The sequence below is a fragment of the Rana temporaria genome, chromosome 1 (assembly GCF_905171775.1).
Source record: "Rana temporaria chromosome 1, aRanTem1.1, whole genome shotgun sequence".
NCBI lineage: Eukaryota > Metazoa > Chordata > Amphibia > Anura > Ranidae > Rana > Rana temporaria.
The window spans coordinates 430,490,107-430,513,849 of record NC_053489.1 but is presented as its reverse complement, the minus strand read 5'-3'; the positions used below and the strand labels follow the sequence as shown (position 1 = coordinate 430,513,849).

Here is a 23,743-nt window from a genome sequence, read left to right as displayed (position 1 = left end):
TTATGTGATAGGGGGGGCTATAAAGGGGGTGATGATAGTTATGTGATGAGGAGTGCTATAAAGAGGGTGAGGACAGTTATGTGAAAGGGGTGCTATAAAAGGGGTGAGGACAGGAATGTGAAGGGCAGTGCTATAAAGGGGGTGAAGACATGAATGTGAAGGGGGGTGATATGAAAGGGGCTGGGAGCTGCCATTTGAAGTAAGAAGGTGATATAAAGGGGGTGAGGAAATGAATGTGAAGGGGGGCTGGGGACTACAATGGGAAGGAGGGGTACTATTAAGGGGGCGAGGGTAGGAATGTAAAGGGGCATGATATGAAGGGAGCTGGGAACTGCCATTTGAATAGGGGTTGATATACAGGGAGACAAAAATGTGAAGGGGGGCTGAGGACTGTAATGTGAAGACAGGGATGATATGCAGAGGTTATATATAAAGTCTCTACCTGCTGGCCAATTTTTATGTGGCAAGTTTAGTTGCACTTTAACTATATCAGTCACACTTGTGAGTATTGCCACTGATATCGTTCCAATGCCTGTCAAGTTTAAGGCAGAACTTGTTTAGGATAGGGTAATGCCCTGTACACACGATCGGTTCGTCTGATGAAAACGGACCGATGGACCGTTTTCATCGGACGAACCGATCGTGTGTGGGCCCCATCGTTTTTTTCCCATCGGTGAAAAAAAATAGAACCTGTTTTCGATTTTTCTTATGGTTAAAAAAACGATAGAAAAAAGCGATCATCTGTGGAGAAATCCATCGGTCAAAAATCCACGCATGCTCAGGATCAAGTCGACGCATGCTCGGAAGCATTGAACTTCATTTTTGTCAGCATGTCGTTGTGTTTTACGTCACCGCGTTTGACACGATCGGATTTTTAACCAATGGTGTATAGCCAAGACTGATGAAAGTCAGCTTCATCGGAAATCTGATGAAAAAATCCATCGGTCCGTTTTCATCAGACGAACCGATCATGTGTACAGGGCATCAGAGAGGATTATAACCCATCTGTGTTACATTGGGAAGATTTTCCTTCACTTCCTGTCCCATAGCCATAAGTCAGAGTAATACCTGGTAATCATCATAACTAATGTCCCTGTTGGAAGATTTCCCTTCTATTCCTGTTCTGATGAATATTCAACAAACTATTTATTCAACAAACAATCAAACTATACATTACTGGTGAAAACAAAAAAATTCAAAGGTAATTTTAATTATGCAGATATTCCTCAAACATATTTAATAGTGAAGACTGTACATTCACTTGACAAGTTTCCATACCCTTCTGGGCATTAACCGTCAAAGTATAAGTGCATTAGTGAGCAGATGCAGACATTCATGCTAGGAGTTTTGGAAGTGTTATCTGCTGACTTAGGTCTTTATGATGTCATGATGTTGGCAGGACATCCTTTGCCCTTACAGCACTCTACAGTGTAGTGATATAAAGCACAGCCACTGGTTTGCTTTTGGCATGCTGAAGATGATTTTGTGCCAGGGTACCATTAACCTCCTTTCTGTAATAATCAGGTCACACTCTCATGTCTGGAGGTGACAGTATTTTAGAGCCTAGTTTTTTATGGCTGCGTAAATAAGGCTTTCCTTATCTTTTGAAGAGATTACATTGTGTAGAGTATGAAAGCTTGTAAACTTAAAAGGAACTTTTTTTTTTCCAGACCAAATGTTTGTGGATCTCGGTTCCATTCCTACTGTTGCCCAGGATGGAAAACGTTACCAGGGGGAAACCAGTGCATTGTTCGTAAGTGTGTTTTCTTTCCGTTCCATTCAAAAAGTTATGTTCCCCAAGTTTCAACAAGTATCCACACAACTGAAACAACAGCTATAGATTGGATCAGTTCAACGTTTCACCTGGAACTTTTAATCCTTTTTCATCTTCACATGTATGAGAATATTAAATATCTGGCCCATAGCTCTCTTATTTCTAGAGCTCAAAGTTTAGTCTTGTGTATGGAAGGTTGCATAGTAAAAGAGAGAGTAGAATAGGCATAACCAGTGCCAGCTGAGTTCAGTTTAATAACCCAGGATAGACTTATAACTTATGCCTGTTTCCTATCACAGGATAGTAAAGACAGTGAGCCAAATCTTCAAAAAAGCTGCAAAACTTAACTTTCAGCAGTTAAGTTACACAGGCGTTAAATTTCTACCTAAGTGCCCGATCCACAAAGCACTTACCTAGAAATTACACGCCGTGTAACCTAAGTGCCTCCGTCGCAAGGCGGTCGTCTGCTCGAGGGGGCGATTCCTATTCAAATGAGGCGCGCTCCCGCGCCGGACGTTCGGCGCATGCGTGTGACGTCATTTTTCCCGACGTGCATCGCGCGAACGTACTTTACGCCGGGCTTTGTGGATCGCGACGGGACAATAAAGTTGCGTCGGGTAAAAAAAAAAATACGCGCCGGGAAATTTTTTTCGAAATTTTAAAAAAAACGCGGCTAGACAAGGTCTAAACAGTTTAGGCCTTGTAAAAGCATCCCTAATTTTACGTATGCAAAACGTAACTTACGCAGAAAACACAAAGCTAAAAAGCTTTGTGGATCTGCTTAAGTACTCATTTGCATACGCAAAGCGGCATTTCGACTCGAAATGCCCCCAGCGGCGGATGCGGTACTGCATCCTAAGATCCGACAGTGTAAGTCTCTTACAGATGTCAGATCTTCTGACTATCTTTGGAAAAATCCTTCTGAGGATCGTTTCCAAAGATAGCCACAGGGATACGCAGGCTGAACAGCAGTTCCGCCTGCGTATCTCCTTTGAAGATTTGGCCCACTGCTCCAAATGCAATGTTTTTTTTTTGTTGTTTTTAAACACAAAACTTATGAATGATGTAATTCTGTGCCTATATTAATATACTGATATATACATTTTTTTCCGCAGCAATCTGTCGGAATTCATGTGGAGATGGATTTTGCTCGCGACCAAACATGTGTACATGTTTAAATGGACAGCTTTCTCCTACTTGTGGGGCTGGTGCAGGTGAGTTAAAGAGAGGATACAAAAGCAAGATGTACAAATATAAACTTTCATTATTAAATGGATTGTAACAACAAAAACTTGATGTTATACCATAAGGCAAGACACAAATTTTGTCTCTGTGTCTCATGGAGGAGACAATAAACCTGATACTTACATCAGTTACAGGCTCTCAACACATTCATGCATTAAACAATTAAACAGTTCACAGAATTGAATCCTCATGGTCTACATGTACACCTGTGACTGCACTGGTAAAGAGGACCAAAGGTTACACAACCAATTGTCTGATATAGATAACAGCTACTGCTACAGCTACCTTGTGCCAGTTTTCATAAATTTGTCTGCTGACATTTGGTTTAGTTGTGATCCAGCAGAGGAGAAATCAGTTACAGGAACCCAATAAAAAGTGTTGCTCCTGCTCTACCTGTGAGATTGTGTCTAGGAGTATAAAATATATATATATATGTAAAGTCTATTTATAATCCAATAACAAATGAAAAAAATAAATTGCAAGGATGCCGATAGCATCAAGGTGTGTTCCCACACAGGATATACGATAAACAGATATATTGTATGCTGAGCTGTTGTATTACAGTGTTTCAATAAAGGGCAATAAATAAATGAATCACCAATAAATAACTCAAACTGATGTGCATATGTGCTCCTTATACCACAATTATGACTTGATGAATAACACACACATATAACATCAGTGAGTAAAATTTAAAGTCATGAATTCAACAATTTCTGATTTACACAATACTAGTAATGCATATAGCATTCTGTGAAATAGAGTTCCATGAATCAACCAACACCCCATGTCTCAAAATAGGTGCCTGAAACTTCACACACTATGTGCCACCTCTGTTCTCACAGAACTCTCACCTCCAGGTTGGTTTCATATAGCTTGTACAGTATATGATAATCCTCCTAAGATGGGATGGTGGACATCTTCTCTTCCTCCTCTCTGCCTCTAGGGGGCTTACAGTTAGGAACACCTAAAGCAGGGGTCTCAAACTGGCGGCCCTCCAGCTATTGTGACACTACAAGTCCCAGGAGGCATTGCAAGGCTGACAGTTACAAGCATGACTCCCTCAGGCAGAGGCATGATGAAACTTGTAGTTCCGCAACAGTTGGATGGCCACCAGTTTGAGACCCCTGGCCTAAGGGTTCCACTGGTGGGGGAGTATTGTGCCTATAAGGTTACTTTAGATTCATGCTGCCCACATGCCTTTTAAGAAATGTATCATTTTATACTTCAGCTCACATGGGACAGACATTATTAAATGACAAACAGAGCTGTGAAACTAAACTAGGTCCCGGACCCAGGTGGCCTCTTCTTCCTCCTCTCTGCCTGCAGACTATTATAAGTTATACACTCACCGGCCACTTTATTTGGTATGCTTTGCTTGTACCTAGTAGGACCCCCCTTTGCCTTCATAACTGCCTTAATTCTTTGTGGCATATATTCAAAAAAGGTGTTGGAAACATTCCTCAAAATTTTGGTCCATATTGACATGGACAAATAACAACAGTACAACAAAAAGTAAATAACTTAAAATAGTTTTAATGAAGTTGTCTAAGAATGTGCACCTAACTAGTGCAATAGAAATACTTTACTTCATACCTTGGTGGTCTAGTGTGGACAATGTATAATAATGTGCCCATTTATGACCATGCTGGGATGCAGGCAACTCCCTGAGGTCCTTGACACGTCCAGGGAAGATTTTTTTTTAGCTTCCCTCCCTCGGTAGCTTAGAGTATGTGGTAGTGACAAAAACTAAAGTGAAAGAAGACACTCTGCCCACGTCCCTGATTAAAGTGCAAAATTGGATTGGATACTCTTGTGAGACTTTACAAGGCAGAGAGTCTAGGTTAACCAATATTTATATAAAAAATATATAATATTTATTAGAATAAAGTAAAAAATTTATTTTCATACATTTTTAACCTTATTCTAATAAATATTATATATTTTTATATAAATATTGGTTTACCTAGACTCTCTGCCTTGTAAAGTCTCAGTAGCTTAGAGAGGCCACACCTTGTGACACAAAGATATTTAGACAAGTCATCTGCAGCTAGGTTAATGGCCCTCCACTGTCAAAATGTCAGAATTGGCATGCAGGCAGCAAGGCCAGAGCTTTATAGCATGCAGCTTCTCTAAGAGCCAGCAAAAACGGGAAGCACCTCTCCAGTTGCTACTCCCAAGTCCAGTACGGTGGCCCATCATTCATGAAACTTGGATCCCTCAAGCTGTTCTCCTGTGCTACCAGTGCCACCCTAGACTTCACTGTTTATGAGGATAATTAAATTCTCTGTTTAAGTTCTGCATTGTTTTACTAAAGTAGTGATTCACAGCTAGACTGTCTGTTACACAGTCTCATAGAGACTATGGCTATGCAGCCACATGTTACCCTGATTAAGCCACAAAAATATTGCTGTGAAGAGTCTATTTTTTTTGCAACATTTGTATTCTACTTTGTATTATTCTACAGTATATGTGTGTATTTTGCCATTCTGAACCCGTTTTTTTATAATTTCTTTTAACTTTGCACCTATTTAGTAAACTGCAAGTTACAGTTACTCTATGAGGGAGATTTACTGCAAGAGTTTTAGCTCCTTTCTGAATAAGAAATTGATGTTACTCCCAATTCTGAAAGGTAGCAGCATGTATGTACAGTATGTACAGCTAGATCACTTAAATGCTATTACTGACCTTCTGTACCTGGTGTCCTCAAACCAATGATAGCTTGCCCAGAGCAAGAAATGGGCTTGGGTCTGGTGGGTCTCTTCTACCAATGGCTGCAGCTGCCACCTGTCTCCGTTTGAATAAAGCAGTATTGTTTGTAATTGCAAAACAATTCATAAATAACCCCCTTTGTTAGGCTAGCTTTACATTTTTATGCTGCGGGAACATGCACAAAATTGTACACATTCCTGCAATGCACAAAAACAGGCAGCCCTTTTGCAGGTGCACATTGATGCCTTTAATTCCTAAAGTGACAATAAATGTTATTTTATTATTAAAATTAAAAATAAGTTATACGTACCCGTTCTGTGCAATTGCATTGCCCTCTTCACAAGATTTGACTGATGGCAGCAATAGCCTATGGCTCTATCTGCTCTCAGAGCCTCCTGTGAGACTAGGAAGAGAGAGGAGTGGGCTGCCAGCAGGACAGCGCTTGATTTGTGAGAGGTTCCAGGTAAATGTTTAAAAAGTAACTCCACTTTCGTGTCGAAAACAATTAGCAAATAAAGAAAAAAATATATAACGTATGCAATTGCAATACAAGGCATATTGTAATTGAATGTTATTAACAAATTAGCTTTCCTGTTCAATATGCAGCTCTGTAATTTAAAAAAAAATGCAATGCAATATGGCTACCTGGAGGTGTTCTGTACACAGAATGTGTACAGAACGCCCCCCAGAAACATAATTTCCTGCTTGTGTGATTGGCTCACAAATTTTCCCAGAAGTCTACACTAAAATAGTAATATTTCAGGCATCCCCTGCAACAAAAAATGTATTTTTGGTGAGATACTCCCAATAGGAAATCACGGCTAAAGGGGTGCAGACCCAGCAGCTTTCCTCATTAGTGCCCTGCAGCTGCACAGTTGATTGAAAATTATGAAACCACTCCCATTCGACTCACTAGACACAGAGGAACAGATTCCTACAAAAGGTAGGAATCTGCAGCAAAGTCTGTTACAATCATCTTATTGGGCATCTTTAGAGCTGAGGCTTACAGCAGAAAAACGCCTAAAAACACAGATGTGAATGGAGCCTAAGAGGTAGTGATTTGGGATATCTTGATCCATCCAGAATTAGCGTCTGCCTTTTTTTTGAGAGAGATGGAATGTATTTTTACTGCCAAGGTTTTCCATTGGTCAATCATGTTATTTTATTTGGCCTTCCTATGGTTACACACAGCTAGAATTGATGAAGAACTGAATTTAATGGACCTTTGTCTTTTTCTAAATTATAACTATACAGTATATGTTGTACAAGCTAAAAGCCAGCTGTATTGATCCTCTGATATTTCCACATAAACAAAAAAATTCCACATTAACAACTTTGATCCGTTTGTTGCTGTACATTTCATACATTTTCATTTTGTGCACTCCCCAAAAAAAGTTTATTTTCAGATATTCCCCCTTGAAAACAAACAACTGCAGTTTTTTAAAGGATATCTTAAGACTTTTAATTGAATCTTGTTTTGTGAAAGTATTTTTTTTCTCTCTCCCAGTCTGGGCTCAGTCTCCAGGCTGCACTAATTAAATGAGTGTTTCTTTTGGCACTAGGCAATAGGAGCCTCCAGGAAACGCAGAGCGTGCCTCTAGGCTGGATTCAGAGAAAAGGGTCCCCCATGTACTATCAGGAATGTTAGAAAGTAAACCAGGAGGGATTTAGCTAATTTGTATTTCTTGGATATCAAGGGGAAATCACTAAAATTTCTAAGCTGGGAAGAATTTAACCCTGTACAAAAGTAAAATAGCCAATTCTTTGTCTGGAGTGGTCCTTGGTGCCAAATTTCAAACTATTTTAATCTTTTAGTCCTCTGTTATACCAATCATTTAGAATTTATAGAAGGACTTTGTAACATTCATACTGACCATTTAAAGGTGAACTCCAGGCACAAAAACTTTCACTTAAATACATGCCTCTATAGCAACAAAGGATATAAATCCACTTTGTGTGCACCAAATGCCTTTGAAAACCCATGTATTACCTTGTCATAGTAGTAGTGGCATTGTCATTGTGCACTAAATACACTATACAGACAGTAGAACTGTGGGAGGGGTCCATCGGCCACACCCTCTACAGGTTTTCCACAGACAACTATAGGAAGGGGCATAGACAAGAACAGTCACCCTGCCCAAGAAGGTAGAGCAGAAGAACTGGTTTATTAGGGCTAGTTTACACTTGCTTCAAAACATGGCTTTGGACACGCATTGTTAAATCTCTCTGAATGCCAGTCAAAGCTCCTGTCACTAAATAAATGGTTAGCCCTGTTTACACCTTGCTTTTGCTTGGTGCTTTGATGAGGCTTTGGTGGGGTTTCGATGAGGCTTTGGTGGGGCTTCAATGGGGCTTCAATGAGCATTTGGTGGAGCTTCGGTAAGGCTTTGTGGGGCTTCGCTGAGGCTTCAGTGGGGCTTCAAGCGAGCTTTGCCATAGACTACTATGGAGGCTTTGAAGATGCTTTGATGCACCACGAAAGCTACATGGGGTATAATTTTTGAAGCAAAGCTGAAGCAAAAAGAAGGAAAAGCAAGGTGTAAAAAGGAAGGTAAGCTAACCATTTTATTTAGTGACAGGAACTTTGACTGCCGTTCAGAGAGATTTAACAAAGCCTGTCCGAAGCCTTGTTTAGAAGCAAGTGTAAACTAGCCTTTAATGTGTGTTGAAGCCAAAGCGCAGTGTAAATGAGCCCTTACAGAAACTTCCTGCATAGAGACAAAGTTTCACACTGGGTTACTCTAAAGATCTGCAACAAATACACAAAGCAATCCAAGATTCAAATAAGAATACTCGCCTTTCCTAGTTGGACAATTATTGCTAAAGATAAGATTTTTAAAAAGCTGAATAAACCAATATGGTGCCTTATAGACGCAACAAATCATAAAAGTTAGACATAACGGAAATACATCATGTGAAGGGACAAGTTATGTGAAGGATATCAAACATCACAGCACTGCAATAAACATGTTCATATTCCCTATTCTGATTTGCTGATCTTTAAATTTTTAGACTCCCCCTGCTTAATTTGTATTTTTACTACAGGGCTGCGCAATTTCAGAATGTAATGAGTAACATCAGACCTGACTTGCTATTTTACAGATCCCTAATAACTAGACTGCTCTGGCATTTGTAGGACTAGTTAAGTACTAGTTACATTCACATTATCTTTGTTTTTCATGTTATACATAATTTCACAATGGAGAAGGCTTTAATCACCAGGGGATAATCTGTCAGTTTGTGATTCGTGTTTTTCTATGCCTTATGTTTGTTATAGCTTCAATAGACGTTCCACTAGGTTTGTCACATACATCTATGGTAACTCAATATTTATACATTAAACATAGCAACTTGCTTAAACATTGTTTAAAAAAGAAAAGGAAAGGAATTTGAAAGCGAACATTTAGAGATGGTATTTGTTCAAGTTAAAAAAAACTAAGTCATAAAACAATGTGTGTGTCCATTTAAAAAAAAAATCAAATGTTCAGATTTTCAAACGTACTTAAAGCCGAAGTGTAGGCAGACAGTTAAATTCACAATTAAAATGCATAAGTCCTAACTGTTTCACCTTGCAAGAAAGAGTTTAATTCTACTCAGTCAGTTTTCTAATCCAGACACCCCTCTCAGACAGCACTTTTCTCTATTGCAGCTAGAACAATGCAGTTGAATCAATCCCGGGCTGTAATTGCATATTTAGGTTTGATTCACACTAATGTGTGTTTTGATGATTTTTGCATTTTGCAGAAATACAGAGAATTTTTTAACATGGGTTCCTATAGAACACGTTCACATCAATACTTTTTTGTGCCTCTACGTTTTTTAAAAGGGTCGGGGACTTTTTTCCCGCAAAATGCAGCTTTTTGCTTGTAATAGACTTCAATGGACCCACATCCAAAATGTAAGTGCTGCGGTTTTACTGTGTTTTTAACCACGATTTGCGTTTTGCTTTTTTTTTTTTACATTCACTGTATATAGCTGGTTACTAAGGAGCAAGTCGGGAAGCCGGCCACCGTGTCCTTAGCAACGAATGAGTTATCAGCTGTCAGCAGGCCAAAGGCCCTGGTATGGACTGAGGGGGGACCCCACGCTGTTTTTTTAATTAATTTCTTTAGCTGGCAATTTTTTTTTATATTCAGGTGTCAGGGGGAAGCCCCCTAACAGCTGATGACTCATCCGTTGCTAAGGATGAGGGGACCGGATTTCACGACCCGCTCCTTAGCAACCAGCTATTTGCAGTGAATATAAAAAAAAAGACAAACCGCAAATTGCGGTATAGACGCAGTTAAAAAAACGCAGAAAGCACAGCAAAAAGCACTGCAGAGATGCTCAAAAGCAACATGCATAGATGTGAATTGAGTCTAAAGGAGTAGTTCTTGTTTCTAATAAAGCCCTGTACACACAATCAGAAAATCAAACAAAAAAATACCGCTTTCGAATCGGTCGTACGATAATCTGATTTTAAGTACACAGCTTTCGTCCGAAATTATCTGAAGGGACAAACATGAAAACTTTTCTCTTATCATACCAGATCATACAATTTTTGTTTAACCAGTACAGTTTTTGTCCGAAAATACAATACATATACAATACAATGCATCACATCACCTCCGATTTTTTCGTACTTTAGCAACCTCTTCATTTTCGATATGGAGACTAGCATGCAAACAAAAAATGAACGATCATTTGTCCGATATTCTCATTGTGTGTACTAAGCCTTACCCCTTTTCCTGTACTGTTCCTACTCCTACTGTGCAGTATAGTAATACTTACTTGCTGCCCCTTTTTCCCCCATTTGTAATCCTGCTGTGCAATGAACTACAGAAGGGTAATATAAAGACCAACTGAAAGCAGAGCTAAAGTCTAAAAATAATTACCTCTGCTCCAGCAATGCAAAATCTACAATCTGCCTTGAAAATGCTGGCACCTTCTTTCCAGTTTTATCCCAGTGTGGGATCTTAGGCCATCTTGATTGGCTAGCACGTGATGGCGTGACTCCTGCACATGTGCGTGTGCCACTCTGTGTACATTCTAAAGAACATTGTAATGAGGAAGGTAAGAAGCCTTTATTTCAGAAAAGACATACAGTGTCTAACAAAAGTGAGTACACCCCTCATATTTTTGTAAATATTTTATTATATCTTTTCATGTGACAACACTGAAGAAATTACACTTTGCTACAATGTAAAGAAGTAAGTGTACAGCTTTTATAACAGTGTACATTTCCTGTCCCCTCAAAACAACTCAACACACAGCTATTAACTCTCCTGGCGGTGTTCCCGAGTCTGACTCTGGGTTAGATTTCTGTGCTGCGATCGGTAACCCCGAGTCAGACTCGGGCTTGCCTCGCTGGATCCACAGACTGTGTTTACTTACCTTGTCCCTGGATCCAGCGATGCCACCGCGCTGTGTGAGCGAGCGGGTGCTCGCTCGATATACACAGCGTCCTCCTGTGCCGCCGATCTCCGTTCCTTGCGACGTTACGACGCACGGGAGCGGAGAACGGCGCCAAATTCTAAAACGTAAACAAACACAATACATACAGTATACTGTAATCTTATAGATTACAGTACTGTATGTAAAAAATACACACCACCCTTGTCCCTAGTGGTCTGCCCAGTGTCCTACATGTACTTTTATATAATAAAAACCTTTCTTTCTGCCTTTATGTCAAAAATGGTTTTAGAGCAGCTAGAAAACAGCGATAATAAATTATAATCACTTGCAGAATTGTGCGATAGCGATTTGTGGGGAAATTCGTCATAAACAAATAAAAGTAATGACAGCGACAATTCTGCAACTGAGCAAATTTCAGTGATTTTGAGTTGATTACATTATTGAATAATTTTTATTATAATTATATTATTATTTGTTATAATTATTTATAATTATTTATTATATTATAATTTATAATTTTGTTTTTTAAAAAATGTCATACCCGGGATCCCTACAATACTCTTGTTTGGTCAGATTTAAGTGAGTTATTCCTAAAAATTACAGGCCTACAGTATAAAACGCCAAATTTCCTTGCAAATAATGGTACCGCTTTCAGCACCTTTTTTCTGAAAGAATCATACCGCCAGGGAGGTTAATGTCTAAACCGCTGGCAACAAAAGTGAGTACATCCCTAAGTGAAAATGTCCAAATTCAGCCTAATTTGCCATTTTCCTTCCCCGGTATCATGTGACTCATTGGAAAATAATGGTGGCCACACAAAATATTGAAACTTTGGTCTCAATTCAGACATTTTCACTTAGGGGTGTACTCACTTTTGTTGCCAGCAGTTTGAACATTAATGGCTATTGCTGTGAACACTCGATAGGTTAGTCTGATGAAAATGGTCTGATGGACCTTTTTCATCAGACCAAACCGATTGTGTGTGTGCCCCATCGGTTATTTATCCATAGGTTAAAAAAATAGGAACTTGTTTTAAAATTATCTGATGGATAAAAAACCTATAGAAAAAAATGATCGTCTGTGGGTACGTCTATCGGTTAAGAATCCACGCATGCTCAGAATCAAGTCGACGCATGCTTGGAAGCATTGAACTTCATTTTTTTCAGCACGTCGTTTTTACGTCACAGCGTTCTGACACGATCGTTTTTTTAACTGATGGTGTGTAGGCACGACTGATCATCAGTCAGCTTCATCAGATAACTGATGGAAAAATCCATCAGACCGTTTTCATCAGACTAACCTACCGTGTGTACAGGGCATATGTGTTGAGTTATTTTGAGGGGACAGCAAATTTATACTGTTATACAAGTTGTACACTCACTACTTTACATTGTAGCAAAGTGTAATTTGTTCAGTGTCGTCACATGGAAAGATATAATAATTGTTTTTGCAAAAATGTGAGGGGTGTACACACTTTTGTGAGATACTGTAGCATGTCTCTTCTGTAATAAATAACAACTTTTGGGTGAGGGTGTCCTCAAAAAACAGTCTACAGAACTCAGCGGTAACATACCAAAGCATTTTTCTTAAAACGCCTTCGTAATTTTCTTTTGTATTTGTAAAAAAATTATTATCCATTTTTTCAACCTGTTAATAGCTTACCAAATAAATTGACTGGTCCTGCTGTCCACTGCTATGACACATACAAATCTTAAAAATAGCATCAGTGTGGCAATTTTTACTATCAGAAAATTGATTTACCTTATTAAAGATTCAGCCTACCCAAAGTCGATTCACTAATAAATGTAGGGTAAACAACCCATCAACCCATCTTGTTTCTTTTGAAAAGTCTCTATTAGGCTACTTGACTCTACTGGTGTAGTCTGGCTCTGCTTGCCACATCTACATATAAAATAAATACAAACGCCTTCAAAAGGTCAAGCCACTCTTTTGAAGGCCACCGAAGATGGGTAGACTTGGCACCTCAAGGGCAGGGAGATCCTTGGGTGGTCCAAATGTCTGCTTTGGAAAACTTACAAAATACACACAGATATTGTAGTGAGGGTTTAAATAAATGTCTTTCCTAAATTTCTTTAGCACACCAACTTTTTCAATTTATAGCATGTCTAGGTCTTGTACAATTTATGAGGACAGGTTATTTAGGGCTTTTTAAATTTGGAGTAAAATAATTAATATTTGATTTTTCCTAAAGTCCTTTGTGGAGTAAAATAAAACATTTTACCATTAAAAAAATGTTGGCAGTTTATCAGCATCCCTGGATGTTAAATCTGGCCCAGTATTATTGAATGGAACATTTGTTTTACATGACACATGGGTCTTAACCGAAAGGTTGATTTTTTTAAAGACCGGAAGGAAGGGCCATTCTTTTCTTCTAGTACAGGCAAGCTGTAGTCACATTCCCCCTATTTAAACAAGGACAGTTTGAAAATTTTCATTGAGTTTGGTAAATAGTTTACAATCAGAAAACAAGAACAAGGCAACAAGATCGATTATAAATACAGTTGACAAAGTTAAGTACTTTTCACTAATCTTCTTTAATTTTTAATAATTTACTATTTTCAGCATGAAAGAAAATTATGGAAGATCAATAAATCCATCTTTTTTTTCTCAATTTTCTGTGTGAATTATATCCCAGGAAAAACTATTGCAGTTATATTTTATTACTATTCGTTTTTGCATCTGGTGCTGGTATAAAAGCAGTTAAAGAGTTAATGCATGGAGATTGCTGGATGTATTCACAATGATTCAAGAAAAGTTTGGCTCGGAATGTTTCCACCTACACCATCCAGCGTTTTTAATATATATGTATTTTTTGGAACATATAAAAAGAAAGAGATTATTTTAGTCCTAGGGAAAGTATTGAGCTGCAGCTGAACCAACAACCTGTTCACAAACTCCTGGGATCTTTTTTTTTCTCTCTTATCCTTACAAACCTTTTGTACTTTTTCCACTGACAATTGATCCTGGGAGTTCCTATGAGTGGAACATGTTTTTTTGAATCTACTGAGCTCCCCCTTGTATCCCCTACAAAGGAGTATCTCCTACGGGATTCGTACATGAAGGCTTGGAACAGAGCCTTTTCATCCAATGTCCATTAGGTGCATCTTACATATGTAGCAAACTCTCCACACAGTTAAATGAGTAGCTCCAATGTATCTATGCTTCATCAAAAGGAAGGTCTTCCAAAAGTTTCCAGTGGTCACCAAAGGTTTCCTGTACAGTTGGTACTACACATGGCATATGAAGTCAAGGTACCTGACAATACCTTTTAATTGTTCAGATCCTGTGATACTTAACCAAACACCTTTAAGCCTACAGATTTGAGTGACTCACCCAGCATACAATGCAATACGTAACCATTTTTTTTTTAGGCATGTCTAATCTACTAAAAAACAAAGTGCATAGACTTCTAAATATACACTATATTGTCAAAAGTATTAGGACACCTACCTTTACACACACATGACCTTTAATGGCATCCCAGTTTTAGTCCATAGGTTTCAACATTGAGTTGGCTCACCCTTTACTTGCATGGATAGAACTAAGCCCTCCAGTGGCACGCTGTCATTGCAGAGAGGGCTGTCATTTTCCCCCGGTCTTCCGCCCGGGTTCACGCCATTTGGCTACATGAGTGGCCAGGGGCGTTATGACATCACTCCTGTGCATCGGCGTATGGGAGTCGCCGTTTACTCCACGAACTCTGAAGGTCTGGCACAGTATGCTGGAGCTTCAAAGTGTATGTGCCTGTGACGTTGACGGCTGCATGCACTCTGAATATCTCCTAAACTGTGTAAGCCTTACAATGCCTGTAGGTACAAGTGGTAAAACAGAGTTTACTACCACTTTAATGCCACTCTACTCATCCCCAGGGTGCAAAATGCTTACCTTTTACCCACTTTGCGACCCCCACCTCGCGTCGCACAGCATTTGCTCGGGAAATGTCCCTGATGGGTCCTATTACAATGCATTCATACTGCAGCCCCATTCATTCCTATGGGTGAGATTACTGATAGCAGACTTTATTTGCCCATTGCAGTACAGCCTACCCATAGGAATCAATTGTGCCACAGTGCAACTTAAAGTCTCATACACATGGGCTGAATATCAGGCGGCATTCAGTGGTTTAATAGAAATCAGCCAACATTTGGCCCTTGTATACTGCAGCCCGTCTAGCAGCCAGCTGTTCGGCCGACTTCTGTCGAAGAGGCATGACCTAAAAGGTTCTCCCGACCGGCTCCCGATCAGCGTTCTCAGCCAATGGCTGAGAGCGCAAACTGAAGTGTTCTGGCAGGGGGGTCGCTGTACGAACATTGGATTGAAAATACAGCCGCTCCGCTCTGAGCTGTCAGGTTTTTTTCCATTCAGTACGCTGGGTGGAACAGAAATAAAACTAGCAGTGTGTATGATGCTTTAGGTACAGCTACCCGTAAAAATTTTCTTGCAACTAGCATGTAATAGCAAGATCAAAGTGTGCCCATTTCCCACAACCACAAAATGGATGTTTATTAAATAAGATCCTAGGCATGTGTGGCACTGTCCATAGGCAGAGACTAAAAGCAGCAATGTTTCCTGGAGCCATATGGTGCCTGCTTTCATGCACACATGTTGTTTCTGTCTGTTTTTTCTAACCAAGGGTTTGCTTTAAAGGACGTCAATGCTTTGGTTACAGTATACAGTTACTTAACTGACAGTTGGATTGTGAAGCCGATACCTTTAAGTAATCTGTTTATGGGAAAAGTGTTCAGTTGTACAGATACCTACATCAGTTATTGGTACCTATATATGATAGGAGGTAAAGGGCAGGAGCTAATATTATTATTTATATTTATTAAAGCTCCTGGGAGGTTGATAGAGATATGTAGCTGAAAATCGCAATTTTTCAGGGGTGACTATGGCAGAATGTACTAGCACAATGTGTCCTACAGCTCTATGTAGTCCATCTCTGTAATGTTTAGGAATGGGGGATAGTGTTGCCCATAAACTCAATAAGCATTGTCAGCATAGGGTAGAACATGTCTGTGGAAGCACTGTGCCAGTATGATTTTGTTTAAATCAGGATATACAGCAGGTAAAATAAGTATTGAACGCTTCACCATTTTTTTAGGTAAATATATTTCGAAGCCCTCGTTCACACATGTCGAATCGCATGCCAAATCAGAGCCTATTGCGGCCAACGACACCGTCCAAAATTGGTGCGACAACGACTTTGCGGTGCTGCACCTATTCCCAAAAGTAGTTTCTGCACTACTTTTGGCAACTTTGGGGGCAATTTAAATAGCCATCTGTGCATGAACCCAAAGTCGGACTTAAATGTCGGTTTGAAATTGTGTGAGTTCAGCTGAACTCGCATGATTTCAAACCCGCATTCAGTGTGAACCTAGACTAAAGGTGCTATTGACATGACATTTTCACCACATGTCAGTAACAACCCATGCAATCCATATATATAAAGAAACCAAAACAAATAAGTTCATAAATTAAAGTATGCGTAATAAAATGAAATGACACAGGGAAAAAGTATTGAACACGCCAACTGAAATGTATTTAATGCTGTGTACAAAATCCTTTGTTAGTAATGACAACTTCAAGACTCCTCCTGTACGGAGAAACTAGTCACATGCATTGCTCAGGTGTGATTTTGGCCCATTCTTCCACACAAACAGTCTTCAAATCTTGAAAGTTCCGTGGGCCTCTTCTATGAACTCTGATCTTTAGTTATTTCTATAGATTTTCTATTGGATTCAAGTCAGGTGATTGGCTGATTGGCTGGACCGTTCTAGCAGCTTTATTTTCTTTCTATGAAACCAGTGTTTCCTTGGCTTTGCATTTGGGATAATTGTCTTGCTGAAATATTCTCTCTCATTTCATCTTCATCTTCCTGGTAGATTGCAGCAGATTTTTATCAAAAATGTTTCGATACATCTTTCCAATAATCCTTCCTTCAACTAAATAAATTTGCCAGTACCGTATGCTGAAAAACAGCCCCCACCATGATGTTCCCACCTCCAAAATTCACTGTTGATATGTTTTTTTTGGGGGTGATATGCAGTGCCATTTGACCTCCAAATATGGTGTGTATTATGGCACCCAAAGAGGTAAATTTTGGTCTCATTCTCCCAGTATTTCACAGGCTTGTCTAAATGTTGTACAGCAAACTTTAAAGGTGCTCCAACATGCTTTTTCTTCAGCAATGGAGCCTTGCGCGGAGAGAGTGTATACAGGCCATGGTGGTTCAGTGCATTACTTATTGTTTTCTTTGAAAAAATTGTACCTGCTAATTCCAGGTCTTTCTGAATCTTTCCACAAATGGTCCTTGGCTTTTGGACAACTCTTCTGATAATTCTTTTCACTCTTATGTCAGAAATCTTGGGCGGAGCACCTGGTCGTGGCCAGTTTATGGTGAAATTATCTTCTTTAAACTTCTGAATTATGACAACAACAGTGCTCACTGGAACATTCAGAAGTTTATAAATCCTTCTGTAACCAATGCCATCAGTATGTTTTGCAAAAATAAGGTTGCAAAGGTCTTGCGAGAGCTCTTTGCTTTTACTCATCATGAGATGGGATGTGTGACACCTTGGTAATGAGACCCCTTTTTATAGGCCATCAGTTAAGACTGAACCAGCTGAAATCATTTGCACTGACAAGGGGCAGGGATGCTTTCAAATTATTGATAGATTTTAGCTGGGAGCAGTGCTTCTGCAGATGGGCACAATGCTGGATCAAGATGGGTCTCGGGTAAGTATATAGGGAGGTGGGGGGAGGGGGCAATACAACAACTGGGACATTTGTTACATAAATGCAGGGAATGCATTAAAGCTGATCTCCAGCTATAGCTAATTTTTTAAATAGTTTGTTTGGGCCAAGCTAACATGTCCCACTGAGTATGCTGTGCAAACTGTATGTAGCTCAGGCTACATACAGTATACAGCACTGTGTTATGAATGCGAGCGATATTCCTGTCTCACACCCGGAACAAAATAGCATTGGGTTGAGCATCTCTCAGCCATTAATAGGCAGATTTCTATTCTAGCATTGAATACAAAGCGTAGTGTGATTGGCTGAGTTGAAGATTGTGACATCATCAGCCCGCCTCTCTGATATAACTATATACATTTCCCGTGCCAGTTAATATGACAAAAAGTCCATGTTTTCTTCTTATATAATGTCAGATTTGCCTTTGCTATGTTCATTTGTCAATTAGGCAATATTCTGAATGAATTTTGATCGATGGACTTCTACACAGATGATTTTTTCTATCGTTTTTTTATCCATAGGAAAAATTTAAAACATGTTCTATTTTTTTTTTCACAGACCGATGGGGCCCACACACGATCGGTTTTGTCTGATGAAAACAGTCCATCGGTCTGTTTTCATCGGACAAAACGATCGTGTGTACAGGGCTTTAGTGTAATTGTGCATTCATATGTTTTTGGTGCATATGTATAGCGTATTTGTAGAAAGACTAAATAAAGAAAAAAAAGAATAATCACAGGCATCGGGGGTGTTATTCATTGTTACATTGATACAACTTGGACCAAGGTAACTATGTATATGACATACCTGGCTGATGCCCCTGTAGGCTGGAAATCCGTAAAGCAGATTATGACATCACTCCTCCACCACCTCGTCCAATCAGAGAACACTTTGCATTTATTCAGAAATTACAAAACATTCTCTGAATGATGCCTGTGCCCGCAGATGGAAGTGAAGATCATTGGAGTATCGGTGTCTACTTCAGTAATTCCAGCTTCCAACGGCATCAGCTAGGTATGGCATAAACATAGTTACATTGGTCCAAGCTGGACCAATGCAAATATTTATGACATGCCGATTCCTGGAAATATTCTTTTTTTTTTTAAAGTTAAACATACAAAGGTCAAATGTAACAACAGTAATATATGCATGACATATTCCAGTCTGCATGTCTTTAACAGGACCCTTTGCTTGGAGCCAAACCACTATTTTTCTTCAGCTTTCTTTACCTTCTCCTAAAGCATTTCTAGAATCGAGGATAAATCGAGGATAAATCATATCCCTTCTTTGTAACTGATATCATAATGGAATTCATCTGTGTATGCCCCCCGTGTCTTGGCTGTCTCTGGAGTACAGAACAGTCATCTAAGAGTAGGAGGCTTTATTCAAAGGAACAACACATGTTGCACAAAAGGAGAGTTAAAAAAAATATATATTTTAATATAGAAAACCTGGGACACAATTCCTTTTCTTGTTTCCTATAACAGGAACACATAGAGCCATTGGCGTCTTCGGTTGGACTTTGCCGTTAGAACACGGTGTAGGTGAACTCTGATACCTCATATTTTCCTGCATTCTTAATGTAAGATCAAGAGGAAGGAACTATTTCATTTTTCTAATCTTGCCTTCAAAATCTTTAGTTCTGCAGTAAAAAGCTAATAGAATACAGAGGGGTTGATTTTCTAAAAATGGAGAGTGCAAAATCTGGTATAGCTCTGCATAGAAACCAATCAGATTCCAGTTGTTTTTTTGTTTTTGTTAAAGCTTAACCGAACAAGATGAAGTTAGAAGCTGATTGGCTATCATGCAGAGGTGTAACAGATTTTGCACTCTCCAGCTTTAGTAAATCAACCCCAAAGAGACAAGTATAAAATAGAACACTCACTAACATACCAAAGTTATATGCAAATGCTACAAATGTAAAACATTGCATGCACTTTTACTATGTTAACTACTTTTTAATCAATATAACTTTTCTTTTCCCCAAAGTTCTCAACTGTAATGTGCGCTGCATGAATGGAGGATCCTGCAACGAAGATTCATGTGCTTGTCAAAAAGGATATAGTGGAACTCACTGTGGACAACGTAAGAACTTACTAACTGCTCTTTTCATTCAGTTATGTTTAGAACATTTGATCTTATTTAGTACATCTTACAGTATAGTAATGATTCAATAGTAATGACTCTTCCGATCTGATGAAAGGTAAAGCAAATTGGTTGCAATTAAAGACATTACTTGTCACAATTTTTTTCTTCAATACTAATTGTATGTCTGTTTTTCTACATACACTTATAAAGAGAACACAAATTCTACATGGGTGTTCCTGTTGGAATACACTTACACTAAGTTAACATAGGGCCCAGTCTCACCTTTATATTTTGGTGTTTATTAATGTGCATTTTGTGAAGGCATGCCATTCATTTGTACTAATGTACCAGAAAACACAAAAAGGTACTGTCCATTATTTTAGCAACAAACCGCAACATATGGTAATGTATTATTGTGTTCTGTGGTGCGCTGCAACGCAGGTCAGTTATGGAAGTGCGTTAGGGTGCTTTTCTAAATAAATGGTATTGTAAATGAGCCCTACCTTCATATAGTATATTAGAGTAGTGTCCTCAATTTCTTTACTCAGAACTTTTCTTCTAACTAATCCTTTCCTACCAGTAATTCATCCATTAGAAAGGCAAAATTCTATTTTTTTTTTTCAATTTGCAGAGCAGGGAGGAGTCAGAACTTTTGTTAAAAAGACAAAATAATGGGACTTTAAAGTCAACTTAATGAGAAAATCAAATTATATATTGAAAAGAGTAACAAAATGTATTGACCCATCCTGGAACTTTTGTTAAGTGCTAACTCCCGTTTGTTAACCCCATTGGTCAAATTTCCCTTCACTTCCTGCCCCCGTAGCAAAAAATCATATTTTGGTATTTTAATGCAGTTAACATAGATAATAGTATTCAGTATATATATATATATATATATATATATATATATATATATATATATATATATATATATATATATATATATATATATTTATGTGTAGACCAAGGTGTCCTGTAAAATTAACAGATACAGTGGTTGACATAATCCATGTACCATTGCAGGGGGTTCTTACAGCAGTCACTATGGGGGTTATTTACTAAAAGCAAATCCACTTTGCACTACAAATGCAAAGTGCACTTGAAATTGCACTTAAAGTGCACTTGGAAGTGCAGTCGCTGTAAATCTGAGGCCCCATACTCACGAGCAAACATGTCTGCTGAAACTGGCCCGCAGGCCAGTTTCAGCAGACATGTTTGGTCGTGTGTGGGCGCGAGCGGGCCGAATTCCAGCAAACATTTGCCCGCCGGGCCTTTTCCCAGCAGACAAATATTCCTGGACTTGTTTTAAAACAGTCCGCTGGAATTCAGCCCGCTCGGACATGTACGGTCGTCAGTACAGACCTACCGTACATGTCCAGGCGCCCGCCGTCCCTCGCATGCGTCGAATGACTTCGACGCATGCGTGGAAGCATTTTAAAGGCGGGCCGCCCACGTCGCCGCGTCATTGTCGCGGCGACACCGCGTCATCGACGCGGCGACACCGCGGACACGCCCCGCGTATTGTTTACGCGCGGACTTCTGTACGATGGTGTGTACAACCATCGTACAGAAGCCCTCTGGCAGACATGTATGGTGGAAACGGTCCGACGGACCGCTTTCACCATACATGTTTGTCCGTGTGTACCCGGCCTGAGGGGTAGATAGATCAGAAATGAGGGGAAGCTCTGCTGATTTTATCATCCAATCATGTGCAAGCTAAAATGCTGTTTTTTATTTTCCTTGCATGTCCCCCTCGGATCTACAGCGACTGTACTTCTAAGTGCACTTTCAGTGCAATTTCACGTGCACTTTGCACTTGTAGTGCAAAGTGGATTTGCCTTTAGTAAATAACCCCCCATGTATTTTAAGACCCATTTTACATGATGCTGACTCCGCCAGGAGTATGACTGCTCAGTGGGGAATCTGTCTGCTGATCCTCGCTGAGCAGGTCGATGGCTTGTCTGTGTCCGCTCCACTTATGCAGAGCCGACACAGACACAGCCTGCTGTCTTCGATGGGAATTTGCTGTAAAGGGACCGCCTGTTCGTTTACACCCAATGACCATACGATCCAATCCGCAAGATGGATGGGATCCCCCATCCATCTGTTTTTGGAGTAAAGGATCGGATAGGATGTTGCCTGGTGTCAAGGCATACATCAAAGTTGACACCCACCGCTCCATAGAGGTCAGCAGATAGTTTGATCAGGTCTGCTTGTCAGTTTTTTTAGGTGGACCCAATCAGACCAACTATAGTCCTCTACGAAGCAGTGGGTGTCCACCTATGTGAAAGGTGCCTAAAGCTTTTTATCAAATTTCTTGTAACTACTTAGAACATGTTAGAGTGAGATTTTAATTTATTTAGCTTTTTTGTATAGTCTACTATATTTATGTCCACCTAAAGCTGGCAATAGACAGATTGAAATTCAGCCAAAGTTTCTTGCTGGTGCTGGCATCTTCTACCTGGTTTCTTCCAGGTGCCAGACTGCAGTCATCTGTATTGGCCAGCGCAGGATAATGATCACAGCACACAGGTGCTGTGCCGGAACGTAAACTAAGCTGCACTTGCACAGCTCAGTGTACATTCCAAAGAAGACTGCAAGCTGGTAGGTAGGATTCTTTTTTCTTCCCACATATCCAAGTGTTTACATCCGTACAGACAAGGATGTAGGGCCCTGAGTGCAGTCTGTCTGCATCCAGGGTCTTGCCATCTATCCCTGAAAGCAAAATGTGAAATAGTGCAGCATCCAGTAATTAAAGCTGCTTCAAGTGAATGAAGTAATGTACATGTCTGGTTGATAGATTTAATGTTTATGCACCTGTTTCCAGTTCACTGGATCGCTGCAAATTCCTTAGATATCATTACGTCTACTATTTCTATAGCACACAAGCCTAAACAAACTGACAGTCTTTGTTTCTCTAGCATAATTTAGTTTTTTATTATTTTTTTATACCTCAGCATAATATTTTACAGCTTTCGATTGACTAGACATATGATGCTCTGGGGGATTTGAACTCAGTCCTCATAGCTTTGGATGACTGCCAGCTTCAGGCATCCAATTTGTCTGCATCTTCATACTGTCGCTCTGTCCAAGTCTGTCTCGTTCGCTGCACTTTTCTAGGTTCATCTTGGCTTTTTTTTTTTTTTAGGGGTGTTGTCAAGTTTTAAATCCATATAAAAAGGAAACCATTTGTTAGAAAGTACCACAAAATAATAGTAAGGGGAAAAATTCTCATGACCAAGAGGCGGGAAGGGCTGGGAAAATTTCCATACCAATTTCCCATGACCAGAGACTTTACTAAATGTTATATTTCCCACATACAGAAAGATTAGGACATTTTCTAGTGTTGTTTGACAAAATGGCTAAGTGATAAATGATGACATACTTGAATGTTATAAAGAACGGGAATTAACTACTTTATGTCTGAATCTAAGGAACCTTGGCATTTAAAAAGTGGTGAATGATATAATGCATTTGTTTATATTGTAACATGGTTTTGATTTATCAGAAACTAACATATAAAAAAAAGTTTTCTCTTTAATTATGAAATTCCTGATCTTTAGTCTTCTTTAATGGGTTGTAAAGGTTCATTTTTTATTTTCTAAATAGGTTCCTTTAAGCTAGTGCATCGTTGGTTCACTTACCTTTTGATTTCCCTTCTACATGTTTTTTTTCTTTGTCTGAATTTCTCACTTCCTGTTTCTCCTCAGTAAGCTAGTTAGTCAGCCAGAACAGCTTACTGAGGAGGAACAG

At 39.4% G+C, this 23,743-nt stretch overlaps 1 protein-coding gene across 1 annotated transcript in view; it reads left to right on the top strand.

Annotated features, from left to right (window-relative positions):
• LOC120915216 (fibrillin-2-like) overlaps positions 1-23,743 on the top strand; it is a 190,197-nt gene that overhangs the window by 63,451 nt on the left and 103,003 nt on the right. The window contains exons 3-5 of the mRNA XM_040325539.1: positions 1,671-1,753; positions 2,890-2,988; positions 19,892-19,987. Of these exons, the coding sequence (XP_040181473.1) occupies positions 1,671-1,753; positions 2,890-2,988; positions 19,892-19,987 (278 nt within the window). The remainder of the gene's footprint in view (positions 1-1,670; positions 1,754-2,889; positions 2,989-19,891; positions 19,988-23,743) is intronic.